The sequence below is a fragment of the Mustelus asterias genome, chromosome 7 (genome assembly GCF_964213995.1).
Source record: "Mustelus asterias chromosome 7, sMusAst1.hap1.1, whole genome shotgun sequence".
Classification (NCBI taxonomy): domain Eukaryota; kingdom Metazoa; phylum Chordata; class Chondrichthyes; order Carcharhiniformes; family Triakidae; genus Mustelus; species Mustelus asterias.
In genome coordinates, this window is record NC_135807.1 from 65627057 (window position 1) to 65649414 (window position 22358).

Genomic DNA, 22358 nt, shown 5'->3' on the forward strand with positions numbered 1-22358 from the left:
AGCTCCAGCTATTGAGGCATGACCGAGTCCAGAGGCACATCATCCGACTGGTACTCAGCAGATTCTTTGGTTCCAGCAATCCTCTCACTGCCAGCACCCTGGCTCCATCTGTTGTGCCTCCAACAGAGTGATGTTCTCACCAGATTGTGACCCCGAGGCTAATGTAGAACTAGGTCCCACCGAGGTGTGTATCTCTGCACTGGTGGAGGATGTCTGTGATGGTTCTTCTATTTCGAAATCTGTGAATCCCTCCTCTGCTGCTGTCGGGGCTGGAATCAAGGAGCCTTTAAGGAATCAATGTACCTTTAAGACCTGGCTGGCTGTAGAGATTTGCATTCTAATTAGTATTCTGTAACTTGATTTCTGTGTCTCTGTGCACTGTTGGAGAACAGATATCCACTCCATCTGACGAAGGAGCAGCGCTCCGAAAGCTTATGGTATTTGCTATCAAATAACCCTGTTGGACTTTAACCTGGTGTTGTGAGACTTCTTACTGTGCTTACCCCAGTCCAACGCCGGCATCTCCACATCATCAAGGAGCTGACCAGATGTGCCTGCAAGAGCTACTTGCAGTTGAGTGCATGGCAGAGGCCTTTAGAAACAGGAGACAGGAGACACGAGCATTGATGTCTGATGGATGGTGCAGTGCTGGATTCTCACTTGGTTTATCACCGCCGCCCTCACCATCAGCACAGGAGTGGTCGATGCCCTCCTCAGCCAGCTGGATGGCTCTATCATCGAAGTCCATCAAGGCCTTCATCTCCAGCATCCCTCAACCTGTCTGGAATCTCTCTCGTTTACCCACTTGTCCTGCGTGAAAACAGATGGAGAGAGTACTAGCAGGACACTTTCCGGGGCAGATGATAAGGACACCTGGAATGTGTGGATTTTGAGTGGGAGCAGCAAGGTATGAAGACATGACTCGCAGGGGAGAGTAGGAGCCTGAGTGGTGATGTCCCTGAGCTGGAATTGAATGAGGTCCCTGTTGATATGTGATGGTGTGTGTGTGAACAATGAGGAGAATGACATGCCCTTGCAGAATGGAGAAAATCATTTGTCCTCTTCCTGCACTGGATGGATGTCCTCCTCCATAGAGAGAGTGCTAACCATTGTGCCACCATGCCGCCCATCTGAAGCACAGGTAGATAATATCACAGCTTGCCTCAACAGCATTGAAGAGTCTCTCCAGGAAAGTATCTGAGAATTCCGGGGCACATTTCCTGGCAGCCATCACTTCCCAGCAACCTGCAAAGTGTGGCTGCTCTGCACTGGACAGCCTTTAAATGTGGCACTCAATGATTGCTGCACTGAGATGGCAGGGCAATGTGGGGGGAATCAGAGGCTGCCCTGCCAGCAATACAGCATGGAATCAATGGATGAAAGTTTTTGGCAGTAAGTGCTGCCCTATACAGTGGGGGGAAGCTGTCATTGCTGTCGGCGGGCTCAATGCTGCTTTACTCACCAGCTATCAGTTTGTTGATTTTTGAAAAAATTTTGCCTTTTGTATTTGCCTGTTATTAACTGTTTATGTTCAGAGCTGTTCATAAGGACTGCTCATTAGCTGCTCAGTCTAACTATTCCCTTCCATAATCGGACTAGGTAACCATTGACCGTATGGTTCACTAAAGTAGCTGCAATCTCTTCACTAACTTACATATTTCTGCAAGCATCTTAATCTGGCAAGGTTAACTGAAAATCCTAAAATGCTGGTTAAACTCAACCGGTGGAATTCGACCATCCCGTCTGCCACAGAATTGGAGCGGGTAAAGGATGGACAATGGAAAGGTCTGTTGACCTCGGAAGGGATTTTCCAGTTTTGGGTCGAGCAAAACCATAAAATCCCACCCAACAGGTCTGGCAGCATCTGTGGAGACAGAAAGTGAAAGGTTTCAAGACCATATGACCCTTCTACATATGGACTAGAAACATTAACTGTTTCTCTCTGCACAAATGCTGCCAGGCCTGCTGAGTTTATCCAGCATTTTATCTATTTCAGATTTCGAGCATCTGCAGTATTTTACTTTTATTTAACTGAAAATCCAAACTGCTTTGAATTCTGGTTCCTTACAGTACCATATTTCTTCATCTAGTTTTAGTTGATTCTATACATATATTCTAAACATATTTTAAACTAACACCTGTTAAGCAAATTTACTCCTCCAAAAATCTTAAAAGATATGCAAACACCTCAATAAAAACTATTGAAAAAAAACTGTAGATGTTACAATGCAAGAATCTAAATAGACCGTTTCCCTCCAAGAGCTGGATCACTTAGAACATTTTCTTTACTCTCGTTCAAAATAAATTAAAGGCAAAAACTGTAAGCTGAACACAAAAACCAGGTGTTTATAGTTGGTACATTTTCAATACTTGGGTACATATTCCAGGACATCAGTGAATACTTTGTGAATTGTAATCGCTATGGTGCAGGGAAATGGAGAAAATTACATAAATGACCAGTTAATATGCTTTTGATATGGTGCTGTTCGAGGGATAAAGGTGCAGAAATGTAGTAATAATCCAATCTTCCATGTCACAGCGGAAATCTCTACAGAAAAAGATAATGTTCCATCTGTAGCTTTGATCAAATGAAAATAGCAACCATTGCTTTATTTTGTGAAGTATTGTCTATTTTTGGAATTAAAATAAAGCTTTCTCTCTGTTCCATCATGTCCCTTGCCTCTGAATTTTTAAAAAAAACAGGTATAGGTACAAGCAGAGAGATAGTAGATTTAAAACTGAGGTGAGGAGGAACTACTGCTTGCAGAGAGTGGTGAATTTGGTAAACTCACTGCCCCATAGCACAGAGGAGTCTGAATTGTTGAATGGTTTCAAGATGGATATATTTCTAATAAAAAAAACAAGATAAAGGGATATGGGGAATAGGTGGGGAGGTAGATTTGAGCCCAGGGACAGTGCAGCCCTGATCTGATTGAATGGCTGAATTTGCCTACTTCTGTCCCTATGTTCCGAGGTGCAGTTCAGGGACGCCATATATGTGGTGGCTGTTTTATAGATCCAATGATGGAAACACATCTCCCAAGATATTTTGTATTATTTGTACCATAATAATGCTCGATGCCAGAAATGCTATTTAAAAAACCCCACATAAAATAGCTCATCAGTATTGTCCTGAATGTGTCACTGTGGTAAGATAGATTTTGTAAAAAAAGTTACTCTCTCTTTCAAATTGGACACAAGAAGCCATAATGATAGGTGCCAAAAGTCAACTGATCTTTTCCACTATAATTTGGACCAATTTCCAACAAGCTCCACATGGATTGCAGGTAGACATACCCAGACATGTGAAGACATTTGAAATTCAATTTTCATTTCCACAAGGGGTGAATAGAACCTACCTTTGCCACTCTTCAGTCCCGATTGGCACCATTAACAGCCCCTTGTCTCATATCTATGCCATCTTTGTTAATCTCTCCTTAGCTCTGACCCATCGTAACTTTTCATTCCCCCACCCCTCCAAGTGTATAATTCATCACATTTCAGTTCTGCAGAGAAGTCATATGTAATCAAAATGTTAACTGTGGAGACCTACGCCAATGGGAAAATAGAAGTTTTTCTCGCTGGCGCTGGGAGCATCTATCAGCTGGGATTCGCCCACCTGACAGATGCTCATGAGGTCATTTCAGGGAACCCACCGGCCAGTCCTGCCTTGCTGCTCAGAAATTGGGGTGCCATTTTTAAAGAGCTCCCCAATCTCTCCACTCAGACAGGACCTCCTCCCCAAAGAAAAATGGTGCCCCACTCCTATTGACCAGGGAAGCACCATCAACCCCTCATCAGAGAGGGGCACCCTCTCCACCACCCACAAATAATAGGTACCCCCCCATCACCACACAGGTACAAGGGTAATCCAAACCCACCTCCACCCATCTCAGACCCCCACACGTCCCTCTTAGACTTCCACTGAAACCCCTTCATACCCACACTCAGACAACCACCCGCCCCCCCAGACCCCCACTCAGGCACACATCACCCCAGATCCCCACTCAGGTCCCTTCTTCCTCCACAGACTACCCACCCAGCCCCCCACCTCCCACTTAGGCCCCCCATTTAGACCACATGCACAGACACCCTGGGCCCCGAGGCGGGGGGGGGGGGGGGTGGGAAAGAGAAGCAAAGAGGTAGATCCAGTGGCCATTTACCTCTGTTGCTGCCATGTTGCCGAGGGACTCTCAATAGTCTTAGGGGCTAGTTTGGCTCAAGCTGGGGGCAGGTGTTGACCTCACCACTCTCCCCTGAGATAGGGGTGCCATGGCTGGACTGCCCCTTCTAGCCCTGGCAAACCCAAGATCACCCTGGCATAGCAATTTCAGTTGTCCTGTGATTAATACCAGCATTCCTGCCAGTCAGCTATGAAAACTTTGAAGGGGCCAGGTCACTTTAATCTCCATGCTCCCTGGTCACCTGGCAGGCTTTCAAATCATTGCAGAACTCAATTCTGCAGCAGAAATGTTCCTTTCTCCCTGTCAGAAGCTGCAGGTGTCAGCAGACTCGTGTGAAGTCCTCTTGACAGAGAGATGTCAATTTCACCTGCTGGGGTGAGATGGCCGGGGGGGGGGGGGGGGGGGGGAGGGGAAGAGAAAGAAGAGGGGCATATGAATCATGTTTGCTTTTATCATGTGCACTCAGCCCCAATGTATGTACCCAGCTTTGATTTGAAGTTCCTCTGGCTTCCCAGCAAGCTGAAACCTTTGAAACCCTCTCTATTCCACAGGAAATCTTTGATCTCTCAATTTCGAAGTTCAGCACTGTGAGAGAGACCTCCATTGACAGCTATGTTTATTGACCGCTCCTTTCATGCTTGAATGCATCTCAAGTGCCTTCATTGATCCTAACCTCAGTGTTTACAAAGGTTCGAAGTTTGATTGATAGCCTTTGGTTTCTTCAAAAGGAATAAGTGGTTTAACTTTTTCTTTTGTAAATCATTTATTCCATTATTATCAATGATTCAGGTCCACAGAACAAGTTATTTCATTATTAATTTATCACTATGTTGACGTGTTAACAGATGACAGACAATACCAAACAATACACAGCAACTACTTTACTGTCTGCTCATCTTTTATTGGAAACATTACTGCGAAATCAAAGGCAAAGACATAAATAATTGACAATTTGTTCAAACAACAGATATTTCAGGTTATTCATTATGTACATACTTCTATGCTGAAAACAGTAAGCTGCTTTAATCAGGATTTATTTTCTATTTCATTAAATACATCACAGAATAAAGAAATGCAGTGTGTGGACATATGAAAAGACACAATTATCCATCAAGATATATGCTTAGTTCAATATATTCAGAAATGTACTTTTTACAGTTCTGAGAACAATCAGCCAATACACTTTAGCACAGACTGCAACAGGAGTACGACAATTCAGCTTCTGGTGGTGACGGCTGGTGGTTGTTCTGATTGAAGCTGTTTCCCAAGGTACTCCCTGAAAGTAATAGGATCGCGGTTATCATGTTTGCTTTTAAAGACCAATTTTTGTTCAATATAAAATTGTCTAATAAAATGCAAGGCCCTTTTCATTGCATACAAGAATGTATTACACATTTATTTTCAAAATAAACTAGAAGATTCACAAAATTAAGACAAAATAAATCAGTACATGTTAAATAATGCTGCACTTTTAAAAAAGGAAAACCGATTTTTTACCAATGCGGCACAGAGTGAATAAAGAAATGAAAATCATGTGCTACACCACCACTTAGTAGCCAGAACACAGAACTGCAGCATCCCTTCATCATTGACAATTACACTCCATTCTTGAGTCTTTTAATCCAATGTTACCATTACAAGAAAATGGTGGCAGAACACTTTTCAATGATGTGTGGTCAGTCCAAGAACACAAGATTTTTCTTACCAATTTAATTTTCCCAAGTCTGCAACCAAGAGGGGGTGGGGGTAAGAGAGAATACCTCGTCGTTACCACTACACCACAATCTATACTGGATGTCAATGTAACTGAACTAGTAATCCCAAATTAATCCTTTGGGGACATGGGTTCAAATCTCACCATGGCAGTTGGTGGAAATTAAAATTACTAATTCTTGATTCATTAATCTGGAACTGAAAGCTAATTTCAGTAATAAGCTATAAGCTATAAGAACTAGGAGCAGGAGTAGGCCATCTGGCCCCTCGAGCCTGCTCCACCATTCAATAAGATCATGGTTGATCTTTTCGTGGACTCAGCTCCACTTACCCGCCCGCTCACCATAGCCCTTAATTCCTTTACTGTTCAAAAATTTATCTATCCTTGCCTTAAAAACATTCACTGAGGTAGCCTCAACTGCTTCACTGGGCAGGGAATTCCACAGATTCACAACCCTTTGTGTGAAGACGTTCCTCAACTCAGTCCTAAATCTGTTTCCCCTTATTTTAAGGCTATGCCCCCTAGTTCTAGATTCACTTGCCAGTGGAAACAACTTCCCTGCTTCTATCTTATCTATTCCCTTCATAATCTTATATGTTTCTATAAGATCTCCCCTCATTCTCCTGAATTCCAATGAATATAGCCCCAGTCTACTCAGTCTCTCCTCATAAGCCAACCCTCTCAACTCCGGAATCAACCAAGTGAATCTCCTCTGCACCCCCTCCAGTGCCAGTATATCCTTTCTTAGGTAAGGAGACCAAAACTGTACACAGTACTCCAGGTGTGGCCTCACCAGCACCATATACAGCTGCAAATAACCTCGCTGTTTTTAAACTACATCCCACTCGCAATGAAGGACAAAATTCCATTTGCCCTCTCAATTACCTGCTGCACCTGCAAACCAACTCCTTGAGATTCCTGCACAAGGACACCCAGGCCCCGCTGCATAGCAGCATGCTGCAATTTTTTAACCATTTAAATAATAGTCCATTTTGCTGTTATTCCTACCAAAATGGATGACCTCACATTTACCAACATTGTACTCCATCTGCCAGATCCTCACCCACTCACTTAGATTATCTATATCCCTTTGCAGACTTTCAGCGTCCTCTGCACACTTTGCTCTTCCACTCATCTTAGTGTCATCTGCGAATTTTGACACACTACACTTGGTCCCCAACTCCAAATCATCTATGTAAATCGTAACCAATTACGGTCCCAACACTGATCCCTGAGGCACACCACTAGTCACTGATCGCCAACCAGAAAAACACCCATTTACCCACTCTTTGCTTTCTGTTAGTTAACCAATCCTCTATCCATGCTAATACATTACCCGTAACACTGCACCTTTATCTTATGTAGCAGTCTTTGGTGTGGCACCTTGTCAAATGCCTTCTGGAAATCCAGATACACCACATCCACAGGTTCCCCATTGTCCACTGCACATGTAAGGTTCTCAAAAAGAGTTCCACCAAATTAGTCAAACATGACCTTCCCTTCATGAACCCATGCTGCGTCTCACCAATGGGACAATTTATATCCAGATGTCTCGCTATTCCTTCCTTGACGATAGATTCAAGCATTTTCCCTACTACATAAGTTAAGCTAACCGGCCTATAGTTACCCACCTTTTGTCTACCTCCTTTTTTAAACAGTGGTGTCACATTTGTTGTTTTCCAATCTGCAGGAACCACCCCCAGAGTCCAGCGAATTTTGGTAAATTACCACAAGTGCATTTGCTATTTCTCCCGCCATCTCTTTTAGTACCCTGGGATGCATTCCATCAGGACCAGGAGACTTGTCTACCTTTAGCCCCATTAACTTGCCCAACTCTACCTCTCTTGTGATAATGATAGTTTCTAGGTTCTCACCTGCCATAGCCTTCCTGTCATCAATTTTTGGCATGTTATTTGTGTCTTCCACTGTGAAGACCAACACAAAATACCTGTTCAATGCCTCAGCCATTTTCTAATTTCCAGTTATTACATCCCTCTTCTCACCCTCTAAAGGGCTAATGTTTACTTTAGCCACTCTTTTTCATTTTATATATTTGTAGAAACTTTTGCTATCTGTTTTTATATTCTGAGCTAGTTTACTCTCATAATCCATCTTGCCTTTCTTTATAGCTTTTTTTGTGGCTTTCTGCTGATCTTTAAAGATTTCCCAATCCTTTAGGTTCCCACTAATCTTTGCCACTTTGTATGCATTTTCTTTCAATTCGATACCCTCCTTTATTTTCTTAGAAATCCATGGTTGATTATCTCTTTTTCTACAGTCCTTTCTTATCACTGGTATATACTTTTGTGAAAGATCGCTTTGAAGGTCCTTCACTGTTCCTCAATTGTCCCACCATAAAGTTTTTGCTCCCAGTCTACCTTAGCCAATGCCTCCCTCATCCCTTTGTAGTCTCCTTTGTTTAAGCACAAGACACTGGTATTGGATTTTACCTTCTCACGCTCCATCTGTATTTTAAATTCAACCATACTGTGATCGCTTCTTCCAAGAGGATCCCTAACTGCAAGATCATTAATTATTCCCGTCTCATTACACAGGACCAGATCTAGGATAGCTTGCTCCCTTGTTGGTTCCATTACATACTATTCAAGGAAGCTATCGTGGATACATTCTATGAACTCCTCCTCAAGGCTGCCTTGACCGACCTAGTTTGGCCAATTGATATGTAGATTAAAATCCCCCATGATAATTGCTGTACCATTTTTACATACATCAGTTATTTCTTTGTTCATTTCTCGCCCCATCATGATGTCATTATTTGGTGGCTATAGACTATGCCTATCAGTGACTTTTTCTCCTTACTATTTCTAATTTCCACCCAAATGGATTCAACCTTTTTTTCCATAGAACCTATATCATCTCTCACTACCGCCCTGATATCATCCTAAAATGGAATGGTGACCATGAAACTATCATGGATTGTCATAAACACCCATCTAGATCACTGATGTCCTTTAATAAACAAAATCTGCTGTTCACCTGTCCACATATGGAATCACAAGCTTTCAGAGTGCTGCTCCTTCATCAGCTGAGTGGCCACTCACTTGAAGGAGCAGTGCTCCGAATGCTTGCGATTCCAAATAAACCTGTTGGACTTTAACCTGGTGTTATGAGACTACTTACTGTGCCCACCCTAATCCAACACCAGCATCTCCATATTACGTGTACCTTACAGTGGTATAGTAGAGTAAAACAGGCACATCATTGATCGTTTTTTAAAACTAGATAAAATTCTACAGAAGATAAATATTTTGTTTTACAAATTATTTGCATTCGTTTTCTAAAATATGTAATTTAACTCACTATTAAAGAGGCTCACAAATTTATATCAATAATGCAACAACCCTAGCAATTCTTCATTAAGAAAGTCTGCTACCAGAAGTGTGGAAAATAGAGTCTTTATCAACATGGACCTGCAATATTTATCATAGAAGAGTTAATGTAAATAGGTGAATTATCTAGTGCAGCTTATCAATACAGATCAAAGCATTTCTACTGGAAGATTGAAGAGTGGGTGCTGCCTGGGACCATGACTCATTTAAAGCTGTTCCAACATTTTTGCAGTAGATCAGAATTTATTCTTTTGGTTTTCTAGAAATTATCGCTCCTGTCTAAATGTGAAGTATTTCAGATCATCACTAAAAATTGAGCATCTTATCAGCTTTATAGATCGAAATAGGAGCAAGACTAGGCATTCAGCCCAATCAATCATGCTGCCATGTAGTAAGATCATGACTGATCTGATTGTGGCATTAACTCACCAGATGTACGCTCTTTGAATCCAGTCGCGATTCATGCCATTCTGACATCATGTCATTGTGAATGAATTATTTGACAGGTGGGTATGATTCTGGCCTATGGGCTCAATAATGAGGTGCAATATACTCTGCTAAGGTTCACATCATTGAATAGCAGGAAACACCACTGACAGGGTGAGAGGGGACCGATCGCAGCAAGCCTCACGTGGACATTAAACACGACTTTTGCCTTCTCGCAATATTTTCCTGCCCACCGCTAACTGGAGCGGCATTTGTATCCTCCTCACAATTTGCTTTCCTAAGCAAGTTATATCTGTCTACAATTCTCTTCCAGCAATTATACTTTTGAAAAAGTTAAGTGTGACAGCCTTTTTTCACCCCTATCAAATTATGAAACATAATAAAGATCCACAATAAGTGTCTAGAGTTAATTTCTAAAAAATGTTGTGTTTAAAAGTCATGGTTGACTTATTTTGTGGTGTTATTTAGAATAACTTTATAATTATAATTGCACATCAAGAGGAGAGAATTCCTGTGACAAATCACAAATGAATACACGTTCAGCCTGATTACTCTCAAGAAACATCGGCCAATTATTCTTTGAAATGCATAATTGAACATTTTACCTTTTTCTATTAAAATGTACAACTTGATTCACTACCATTCATGTGCAACCATTTGAAGTTGGCATGATAAAATTCAAAATATATGGAACATAGCAAAACTGCATTTTATAAACGAGGGTTTAAATGTGATTTTGGTGGAGCATGTTCTATTAGTTAAGCTTAACTTGCATGAATAAGTTTATTTCCCACAAAGTTGTTGGACACACAAATTTATAATGGCACAGCAAGAACAAAGGGACATCAGGAACCATGGTGAATGTGACAAACAGTGTAACAAATGATATTTAAGAATTGAGAAATAGAGTTGAAAAAAGTTGAACGACTGCACAAATTCAATGTCAAATTAGGTACAGAAAGAGAGGGAAAGAAAGATTGGATTAAGAGAGAGAAAGAGGAAAAAGGGAAACGGGGGGGGGGGGGGGGGTAAAGAGACAGAAAGAGTCCTTTGCAGGTGGGGAAATGCCACTGGGGTAAGTTTGGGAATACTATGGTACCATGGGGGTGTGATTAGTCAGTTCTCAAGAAGAGTCACTTTCTCCACAGATGCTGCCAGACCTGCTGAGTTGTTCCACCATTTTCTGTTTTTATTTCAGATTTAAGCATCCACAGTATTTTGCTTTCACTTAAATAAATTTGATAAGTCAACAGTCCGGACTGAGGTGATTTTCCAGTGATCAAACATGAATTATGTTTAGACGGTCTCAATCTTGGCCTGATTTACTGGCATGACCTACCATTAGGAAATACAGTAGCTTAAGAATGCAAAGGCAGTGAGGGAATGATTGACTGCTAGACAGTCAAGTAGGACCAGACAGATAATGTGCAAGTTCTCCGAGTACACAATGGGTGATGCGAATGAAAATCAAGCCGAGTATAGAAAATTCAGAGGGAATGAAAAAGGGAATGAGAGAGATAAAAGGAAAGTAGGAGAAGAAGCCAGCAGTTAATGGAAAAGGGAATCCAAAGATATATTTTTTTGTTTATATCCAATTCAATCCAATAAAAGTCCAATTCAAAATCTCAACAAGTGAGACATTCCAGATCCAAGCTGACAAGATAGGCTCACCACTTCCTGCCTTGGGCTTGATCCACATGATCCAAGCTGATTGGAGCAAACATTGCATCTCCTCCAAGGCTTGATCTCATTTGTATCTTAGCCAAAAAGCTGAGATGCCGCTTTAAAAAATTGCTTCAAATAAAGCCTGTGTAACTTCATGACTTCAACCAAGTGCAGAACAGCAAAATTACACTTGATCTTAGCCAAAAGGCCGAGAAGCAATAGATATTCTTTAATTGCACATCCCTAATTGTCCTTGGACTGAGTGGCTTGCTCGGCCTTCTCAGAGGGAATGAAATGAGACCACATTTCTGAGAGTATGGAATCACATGTAGGCCAGACCACGTAAGGATGGCAGATCTTCCAGATTAGTGAGCCAGATGGATTGCTGAGAAAATTGATGGTTGTTGTTATGGTCACCATTACAGAAACAAGTTTTATATTCCAGATTTATGAAGAGTCACTCAAATTCCACCCACTCTCGGTGAAATTTGAGCCCATGTCCCCACAGTAATTTTTTTTCATTCATTTATGGGACATGGGCATCACTGGCTAGGCCAGCATTTATTGCCCATTCCTAGTTGCACTTGAGAAGATGGTGGTGAACTGCCTTCTCGAACTGCTGCAGTACTTGAGACGTACGTACACCCACAATTTATTTTAGGTAGAGAATTCCAGGATTTTGACCCAATGACAGTGAAGGAACAGCAATATATTACAGCAACATTAGTCCAACAACTTTAGCACTATACTACCATCTCTCTAAAACTTGATAGAACAGATATTAAAAAGGCATGCTTTACTTAAAGTTGATAAATCAGCCACATTGGCTAGCATGCATCTGAAGTAGGAATGCAAATTGAAGAGAGACTGCCATAATCATCTAGATACACAAGTGGTGCCAGAGCACTAGAGAACTGCAAATGTTATACTTTTGTTCAAAAAAAAGATAAGCCTTGCAACCATGGGCCAGTCAGTTCAACCTTGGCGGTGGGAAACCTTTCAGAACCAATAATTTGAGACAACATTAATAGTCGCTTGGACAAATGTAAATTAATTAAGGAAAGCCAACAGAGATTTGTTGAAGGCAAATTGCGATTAATTAACTTGATTGAATTTTTTCTAAGACTGGAGAAGTAGGAGCTATTCTCCATCGAGAACAAAAGGTCGAGAGGAGATTTGAGGAAAACAGCTCTAGCTTCTCCAATCTTTCCACATAACTGATGTCCCTCATTTCTGCAACCATTTTAGTAATAATGTTTGAATGTTCTTTACAGCTTGCACTTTATTCCTGAAATGTAGTTCCCAAAATTAGGTCCAGGTCTCTGTTTATAAAGCCCATGGTTCCCATATACTTTATTATTACAGAGGTGTTCAAAATCATGAGTGGTCAAGACAGAGTAAATGTACAAAAATTAATTCCATTGGGGAAGAGGACCAAAGAACACCAATTTGAAATGACTGACATAAGAGTCAATGGGGATGTGTGGAATTAAAAAAAAAAATCAATGAATCTTTAGGATCTGGAATGCATCAGGACTACCCGAGTGTGGTAGAGGCAGATTCGATCGTGGTTTTCATAAGGGAATTGGATATTCACTTGAAGGAAAATACAGTGAAACAAGAGAAAAGGGTGGAGTCAGATTAGCTGAGCCGTTCTTGCAGAGAGCGGACATGGACATGTTCTATCGTTCTAGTAAATCTTTTATGCACCTTATCAGTGCCTCTACATCCTGGTTATAACGTGGAGACACAACAAATGTGGTCTACCCCAAGTTCTCTACATATATAAAATAATTTCTTTGCTTTTCAATTCTAATCCTCTAGAAATGAGTGCATTGCCTGCTTTTTTAATACATGGTCTTATTAACCTCTGATACTACTTCTAGTGATTTGATTATCTGTGCCCAGAGCCTTCTGCTTCTCTATTCAGACACACTTTCCAACAAGTATTGGGCTTCATATTCTTCCTTCAGAATGCATCACCTAATTTTTCGATATTGAAGTTAATTTTATTACATGCCCATTCTGCAAGTTTATTAACACGTGATATTTTTTGCAGCACTCCCTTGTATTAATTACATCCCCCAATTTGGTGGCATCTGCAAATTTTGAAACAGTAGTTTGGATTCCAGAGTCCAAATTGCTTATTTAAATTGTGATTAGTGGTCTTAGTGGTCCTTATAAAACACCATGCCCTATGTTTTGCCAGTTTGAATAACTATCTTTAACCCTGACTGTCTTCTGTTTTGCAGCCAGCTTGCTTTCATTCTGTTACTTGTCCCCCAACTTTACACAGTGTTCTATTAGCAACCCAATGTCATGTAATCTGGCATATAGTATAATAATAGAGAACATTCCTACTAATCTTTGGCACATTAAGAGCTCTGATGATTTTCCTATTCTTGAATTGAAAACCTCTTTTGAGGTTGCACCGTTGCAGGTATCACAGATCAAACTGTAAAAAGTGGAGTTTGAATATCTCTCAGAAGAATGAAATCATACCCATGTTACGTGCCCTAAAATTATTCCTCAAAACAGATAGCAAATTAACTTATGATCATGCACAGCGATCCCTGAGCAAGAGCTCAGCAATTGTGGCAAGAATCCCTACGTTTCTCAGAAGTGCTTCAAGGTCAAGGACCATGATTCTCTTGAAAGTGTTCATAACCTTGATGTTCCATAATGCAACTGTGGCTTCCATTAAGTAGAAAGGGATCTCGATATATTAAATACGGTTATAGAATTTTGCTGGTATCAGTGATTGCTCGGATGGCATGTAATTTGCATAAGACGGAGACTTGCAGTTTATCACAAAAGGACAAGTTGTGGCTTTATATGAGAGCGCAGAACACAAGGTTCAGAAGAAACCTACTTATTTTGCTTTCAGTGATATTTGTAAAGCCTTTGACCATCTCATGCAGCTCTCAGCATCCAGAAACTAACATACAATGATGAGAATACATAGCTGATTTTTATTTTTTAATTTACTCCAAGCCAGTCAAAGACAAATGAAGCAGCCACTGTGGTTATATAGTTTTTAATGTAGGAACTGTTTTATAGAGGGAGTAAATTTTTTTTAAAAGTAGCATGGTTCTAATCCCTCAAAGAAGAAGTTGGATTTGATTTTACTTGTTCTAAGCCTAGCCAGCTACGCCCACACCGCATGAGTGAATTATGAAATAAAATTAAGAAATATTTTGCCAAGATATTAAAGGCAAAAATAGGTGGAGAGAAAAAAAGCACATTCCAGACAACAGGGACTGATCTAGACCATCCAGATAAAAGGCCTATGTTGAGGGATTGAAAGATACAAGGCAGGCATTATTGGCAGGATTCTCCAGCTGCTTGCTGGCGGCGGGATTCTCTTGTCCCGCCAGCAGCACACCCCCCGCCCGTGGGTTTCCCAGCAGCACGGGGTGGTTTCATTGGGAAATTTCATTGACAGTGGCGGGACTAGAGAATCCCACCGCCAGCAAACAGCACATCACCTTGTGCCACTGAGAAACATGCGGCTAAGAGGCTGGAGAATCATTCCCTATGTTACAGAACCATTACATGAAAAAATGTTGCATGTAAACCACAAAAGGCTTGTGTGAACTGTGATAGTTGACAGTGCGACATGCTGTAAAATGCACGGTTTTGACTGGTTGAACTCCAGCGATTCTCCATATGCTGACTTGACCTTAAGTCTTGGTCCATGATAATCTGTGCACTCTAGCTTTAGGTACATGTGATGTGCCTCTTCAGTGTGAATTCAATCGCAGAAGTTGAAAGTTTAATAAAGTGGATTTCTCACCTGATTCCCTGGCAGACCAAAAATAAATTATCCAGAGCTCGCAAAAACTCTAATTAAAGAATTCAAACTCCTCCAGGACATTATCTTTCAAACATCAGCCAAGATCCATCATTTTATTTTGCACTAACCTTTATTGATAGTTAATAGCTTCGACATTCATTTAAACAAAACATGCATAAAACATACATGGTAGAATTACTTAACATTTCATTTTCAAAGAGGATTTAAAAAAATTAGGTTGAATTTAGGAACATTGGCCATTCGGCCTTTTAAGCCTGCTGCATAATTCCATGGCTGATCTGGTCATTGTCCCAGCTCCACGTTTCTGTCAGCACCCCATTATCCTTGACTCACTTGTCAAGTAAATAATCTGTCCAGCTCAGCCTTGAGAAAAATCTTTTATGGTATCTATAAAAGCTTGTATACAATGACTAGCTTGATTTCCAAAAAGCCAGGAGAACATAAGAATTAGGAGCTGGAGTTGGCCATTTGGACTTTTTGTGTCTGCTTCACCATTCAACAAGATCATGGCTTACATCAACTCAATTTTCCTGCACTATTCTTACATGCCTTACTTCCCTTAGTACCCAAATAGCTATGCATCAAGACCTCTGTCTTGAATATGCTCAATGACTAAGCATCCACAACTCTCTGGGGTAGATCATTCTAACGGTTGACAACCAAGTGAAGACATTTCTCCTGATTTTGGTCCTATATGGCCAAGCCCTTATTCTGAGGCCATGACTCTGTGATCCAGATTCCCTTGCAAGGGGAACTATTTCCTTAGCATTTATCCTGCAAAGTCCCTTAAGATTCTTGCGTTTCTATTAACTCGCTTATCCTTCTAACCTCATATCGGCCTAATCTAGTCGATGGACAATCCTCCTATTCCTGGAGCCAATCTAGTGAGCCTTCATTGCCCTTCCTCTAGGGAAAGTATATCCAAATAAGTAGTCTAAGTCTGCATATAGAACTCCAGATATGCCCTCAACAATGTCCTTATTAATCGTGGTAAGGCTTTTTTACGCTAATATTCCAATCACTTTGTAAGAAAGCTAACACACCATTTGCTTCTTAACTGCTTGCACTACTTGCATGTTGACTTCAAGATTCTTGTAGAAGGCTATCCAGGTCACTGAATGCAAACATCTCTAGTTTCTCACCATTCAAAAAAAATCTGCTTTATAATTGTCTAATCAAGAGGCTAACCATACACTTGGCTACATTGTATTCCATCTGTCACGTTCTTGCTCATTGACCCAATGTATCTATGGTCCTCTATAGCCTCTTTGCATCCTCATTACTTACTTTCCAATCTAACTTTGTATCATCAGTAAACTTACTTACATTAATCTCTGGCTCTCATCTAAGTAATTAACATTGTAAATAGCTGAAGTCTAAGGACTGAACTTTTGTGGTACCCCATAAGTTACAGCCTGTCAACCTGGAAGTGTCCCATTTATTCCGACTGTTTTCTCCCCATTAACCAAATGTCCATATAAAAGGCTGTTACAAAAATCCATAGGGACTTCAAGGTAGGCAATTGATTGCAACTCTTCTAGACAGAAAGTTGTGATCAGTACAAAGGGACTGGATCCACACCTACAACTTAAATGCCCTCAATTACTTTACAGTAGAATTAAGGAAAAATGTGACATCCAGCTGCAGAAGGCAATATTAGACAGATGGCCAAAAGTATGGTCAAGAGACAGGATTAAGGTGTGCCTTAAGGTGGTGGTTGGTCGGGTTGGGGGGGTGCGTGGGTGGAGAAGCAAAGGAGAGAGGTAGAGGAGTATAGAGCTTTGAGGAGCACATTCCAAAGCTGAGGGCCTTGGTGCAGTCTCAATCAGAGATGCTCAAGAGGCCACAATTAGATGAGTACGAAGGTTGGTTAAATTCACAGAATCCCAAAAGTGCAGAAGAGGCCATCTGACCCATCAATTTAGCATGACATCTGCATATCTTTGGACTGTGGGAGGAAACCAAAGCACCTGGAGGAAACCCACACAGTATAGGGATTCTGTTTAAAAAACATACTTGGGGCATCAGAAATTTAAGTTTCTTAGGAAAAGATCAGACAAATTTTGACTGATTTCTTTGGGAGAAGATAGATACAACCACCTTGTCAAACTCTGTGACTTGACAGACAAGATGTCACTTCTCAACACTAAATTCAATACTGAATAAGAGAAGCTAGTCTTACAAGGTCAGAGAGAATGGCAAAAGAGCAATAAAGGAAACAAAAAAAAATGTCCCTGGAGTAGGTGTGCTGCTGACGACAAGCAAAAAAAAACTAAAACATGCAAGAAAACAAAACAGGGTCAGACATTACAGTCGGAAATAATTGAATTCAGTGTCGAATCCAGATGGCTGCGAGATACCTCACTGAAAGGTGAGGTACTGTTCATTTTTTTTTGCTTTTGCGACATGAGCATTGCTGGCTAAGCCAACATTTACTCCCATCCCCAATTGCCCTTAAGGTGATGATGAGCACTTTCCTGAACTGCTGCAGGCCATGTAACGTAGGTAGGTATACCCACAGTGCTGTTGGGAAGAACGTTCCAGGATCTGACCTAGCAACAGTGAAGGAATGGCAATATAATCAAAGCCAGGATGGTGTGCGACTTGGAGTGGACCTTGCAGGCAGTGAGTGCTCCCATGCATCTGCTATTCTTGTCTTTCGAGGTTGTGAATTTGAAAGGTGTTGTTGAAGGAGCTTTCGTCAGTTGCTGAAGTGCAGCTTGGAGATGGTACACACTGCTGCTACTGTGCATTGGTGTTTTTCAAGCTTACATTGAGCTTTAATGGAAATGTGCAATAGGCTAAGAGATGTCAACATTGGGCATATCTTTTGTTTCTTTTTTAATGTTTTTTTTATTCCATCCTTAAAGTTACAAAGCCAATGCTCCGAACGGTTCAGGCAAACCCAAATACATTCCTTGCTTGCTCCAAAAACCAAACTCAAAATCCAATTGAATCTAATTCCCCACGAGAGAAAAGCAAGATCCAAGCTGACAAGATAAGGCTTTAACCGCCCCCCCCCCAGCTTGGACTTGATCTGACGCTTGATCTTAGCCAAAAGGCCAAGAAGCAATGTTCCTTTGTTTCTTTTCTTGCGCGCATCACCATTTCCTTTGACCCTCTTCAGTCATGCAATTTCTTCCATCTTCCACCCTATCAGAGAACTTCTTTTTATCCTTGTCCTATCCACCCCTTTCTTAAAACTTACTTCATCTCTAACTTTTCCCAGTTCTGATGGAAAATGACAGACCTGAAATGTTGGGGGTGAGGGGGCAGCCATTCACTGCCACAATTTCACTGCCAAGCTTTAGTTCAACTGTTTCCTGGTGCATTCTCCATGGCAACACCTCTACCAATCAAACTCCATTTGCCAACAGATGCTGCCTAACCTGCTGAGTATTTTCAGTACTTACTTCAGAATTTCAGCCTCCACAGTATTCTGCTCTTCAATTCAATATTGAACCATTATCACAACACTGTCTAGTACTGTCACAAATAATGGAAATAATAGTATGGAATTTTCTGCTGGAAATATCAACAGGATGTTCAAATGAAGTGGTCAATATTTACCAAATTACTGTTATATAGCTAGTACATACCAGTTGTGCACCATCAGTTTTTGAACTGCCAAAAGAGCATTGTAGCGTACTTGCTGATCTTCATGATGCATATGGTTCATCACAAGTTGTTTGCCTCCAAGCTGTTCAATTACACTGAAAATAAAAGTCACAATGAACATTAAATTTTCATGATTTATTTTTGAAATATTTTAGTAAACAAATGATTTAAATATACATCGCCTAGATGATAACACGATTGGGGGTTTGGAGATATAGTCAAGATTGACATGGCCAGTCTGTATAGAAAAGCAATGAGTTTATATTTATATACAGCCTTTTATCTTCTCAAGGAATCCAAAGCACATATAACGAATGAGCTACTTTTGCCATGAAGTCATTGCTGTTCTACAAATAAACAAATATTGTTGAAAAAAAAAGACATGCCGTCGAGGCTTTTCATCTTGCACTCAACAGGACAGTTTGCAAGAATACCAACTATAAAGGGAACAACAATTTTTAGTGCACGTGCGCGCTGATTGGTTGGCAAATGGAGTTTGATTGGTAGAGGTGTTGCCATGGAGAATGCACCAGGAAACAGTTAAACAAAAGCTTGGCAGTGAAATTCAAACCAGGCAGGCTGACTTTGGTCAAAGCATTGCCATAGGAAATGAATCAGAGAATGGCTGCCCCCTCACCCCCAAGCTTTTGTTTAGTTCAAGGCGGCACAGTGGTGGAGATGCTCAGATCCATTTGGCAACCAATCAGCACCCCCTTATGCAGTATTCCTTACAATTGGTATTCTTGCGAATCTGTCCTGAGTGGAAGACAAAAAGCTTCCCCAACATCCCTTTATTTTTCTACAATACTACGTTCTGTACTGCCAAACCAAATGTGACTAATATTGATACAGCAGAGCGAGACTAAAGGTGGAATTTCCCTTCTATAAGGATACAAGGCTCTCACAATCCAATAAACATATTTAAACAAAATGAAAATGTAGCATTTCATTTGTACAATATGCACATGTAACTTGCCCTTGAAAAGTCATAGATTCCCTACAGTGCAGAAGGAGGCCATTTGACCCATTGAGACTGCACTGACAACAATCACACCCAGGCCCTATCCCCGCAACCCCATATATTTACCCTGCTAACCACCCAGCCACTAAGGGGCAATTTACTGTGGCCAATCAACCTGTCCTTCATATCTCTGGAGTATGGGAGGAAACTGGAGCAAGCGGAGGAACCCCTGGCAGACATGGGGAGAACATGCAACCTCCACACAGTCACCAGAGGCTGGAAGTGAACCCGGGTCTCTGGCGCTGTGAGGCAGCAATGCTAGCCACTGTGCCACCTATCAACTGTATCAATCAAGTAGCTGAGCCATCCCAGCTAGGATGATCCAAAGTTTTGAATATTTAGTGTTACATTTGCAGTTTTCTAATCCCCTTGAGCCTCTCCAGAATCCAGGGAATTTTGGAAAATTACAACCAGTATCTTCAGTATCTCTGCAGCCATTTCTTTTCAGATCCATTATATGCAGGTCATCAGATACTAGGTATCGTGATCATTTCAAGTTCCTTGCTCTCTTCCCTCTTGATTTTCAACTACTGGGCCATTGTATGATTTAAATACATTCTATGTTTTTTCCCAGTAGAGCATACTGACAAAGAAAACATTTAAAAGGTTCTGTCAATCTTGGAAGTTTTCTTGAAAGTCCACTTTCAGTTGAATCTTGTAAAATGTTTCAGTGCTTTATAGAAACTTGCTTTATTTGAGAAACAGGAGAAAATAAGGTTTGCAGGGTGCAATATAAGTTGGGATATAAACTGGGAGCCAGCATGGATAGATCCAATATCACGTGTTGAGTACATCTAGCATTTTATCCCAGAACCTCATTAGCATTGGAGTTTCAAATTTACATCTGATTAGTGACAGCAGGCATGATGCAGATCTTTTTTCAAATATTTAAGGGAAAATGCAAAGATGCAAGTTGAAAGAGTTGGAGGGACGAAATGTAAAAGTGTCACAATGGAACCTACAAGCGGAATTTTCTCCAAAAATGACTAAAGGGGCAGGTGATAGTATTGGCACGTCACGCTGGTAAGATTGGACGAGGCCAAAAAGAAAAAAGAAAATTGGGTTCGCGGCTATTCATTAGGTAATGTAAATGTACTTACTGAGTCCTGGACATAATTGGGGGCAGTGTAGAAACTGCACAATGGCATCCCTACAGCTCAGCAGCCACCTTCTGGCGTGAATAAGCTCCTCCCATTCCCCAACTGGTGAGAATTACACTTGGGCTCATTTTCTTTTCTCTAAGTGCCATACAATTGCATCTGGGAGCTCACCCAAAAAGTGGGTGCAATTCTTCCTGTTTTCGTGTTCATTTGGCATTTTGGGGATGATCTTACCAAAAATATTTTAAACATAATTTCAAATGAGAAAACTGGTCTGACTGTTGCGATTCAAATGGCAATCGTTCCACGTGTAGTGCACTCAAAGAACCCCCCCCAAGTGAAACACCCAAAATGGAGTCCACATACATGTGACTCGCCCGCAATGGTTCGCAGTTGTGCACTGTTAACAAGGGGGAAGCTGCATTTAAACGCTCCCTCTGCATTCAGTCAAGTCAGGAAAGTGGCAACGTGGAGAGCAGCTCCATGCTTCATGGAGGCAGATCTCGGAAGACTTCTGGATGCAGTGGAGGAGGGGCGGGCCACCCTGTATATCGAAGTGGGTAGACAATCCAGAAGCAGGGAAGCAAATGTGGCTTGGAATGTGGTGCTGGACATTCATTGCCAGCGGCATGACATTGGACTGGCATTCAATGCCACAAGAAAATTAATGACCTCGTTTGAGCTGCAAGGGTGACTGTCCATCTGTCACATTCTGGCATCAGTCCCGTCTGTCACACCTGGAATATCAACATAGATTCACCCCCTGACACCCCGCAGCCTCCCCCCCCTCCCACCCAACATGTGCCTCAAATCCCTCTGGCACTCCTGGTCACAACTCCTTCCTGTCCAGGCACATTGCCAACATATGCCACTTGTTCTTCCCCGCTGGCCCACCCGACATCAGACTTTTTAATCACCACCTTTTGTCCCTGCAGGTCAAGAGAGTTCATAATAAAAAAGAGAGCAGGAGAAGACTGACGGGGAATTCCTGAGCTGTGTCCCCTCACCGCCTATGAAGAGCGAGCGATGAAGCTCTCAGGGGAGGCACACGAGAGAGCTGAGAGTGCCTGCGAGGTCAGCTGCACAACAGAAGTGAGGATCTGCAGAACATTCATCCACATGACCTGTCTCAAGTGAGTTCCAAGTTGCACTGATCCTTGTCCCTCATTTGCACTGAACCGTGTTTCTTAGTTTGCAAGATCAACACCTGATGAGGTCAGGCCATCAAGAGTCAGCAACCCCCTCCCCTTGAAGGAAAGCACCAAACTGGTGTCACAGACATCACCCGCACCATCCACCAGGGCAGAGACACACTGTAATGAATGGAATTAGCAGACAGGCTTCAGGATCACTATCTGATGAACACCACACAACTGCTGATGCATATCAGGTGGAGATGGAACATCCAAGGGATCGGGCAGGTGGAGGTCTACTGATCCCCA

The 22358-nt window shown here is 41.5% G+C and overlaps 1 protein-coding gene and 1 non-coding gene across 6 annotated transcripts in view; both read right to left on the minus strand.

Annotated features, from left to right (window-relative positions):
• Positions 1 to 5061: 5061 nt before the first annotated feature.
• The window catches only part of atp6v1h (ATPase H+ transporting V1 subunit H), an 87910-nt gene continuing 70613 nt past the window's right edge, over positions 5062 to 22358 (minus strand). For all 5 annotated transcript variants that reach the window (XM_078216165.1, XM_078216162.1, XM_078216166.1 and 2 more), the window contains 2 exons: positions 18777 to 18890; positions 5062 to 5460 (listed from right to left, as the gene is read on the minus strand). In XM_078216165.1, the coding sequence (XP_078072291.1) occupies positions 5400 to 5460; positions 18777 to 18890 (175 nt within the window). In that variant the 3' untranslated portion in view covers positions 5062 to 5399. The remainder of the gene's footprint in view (positions 5461 to 18776; positions 18891 to 22358) is intronic.
• LOC144496242 (U2 spliceosomal RNA) lies at positions 11393 to 11580 on the minus strand. Its single transcript, XR_013498407.1, has one exon. It is a non-coding gene; the product is annotated as a U2 spliceosomal RNA (small nuclear RNA).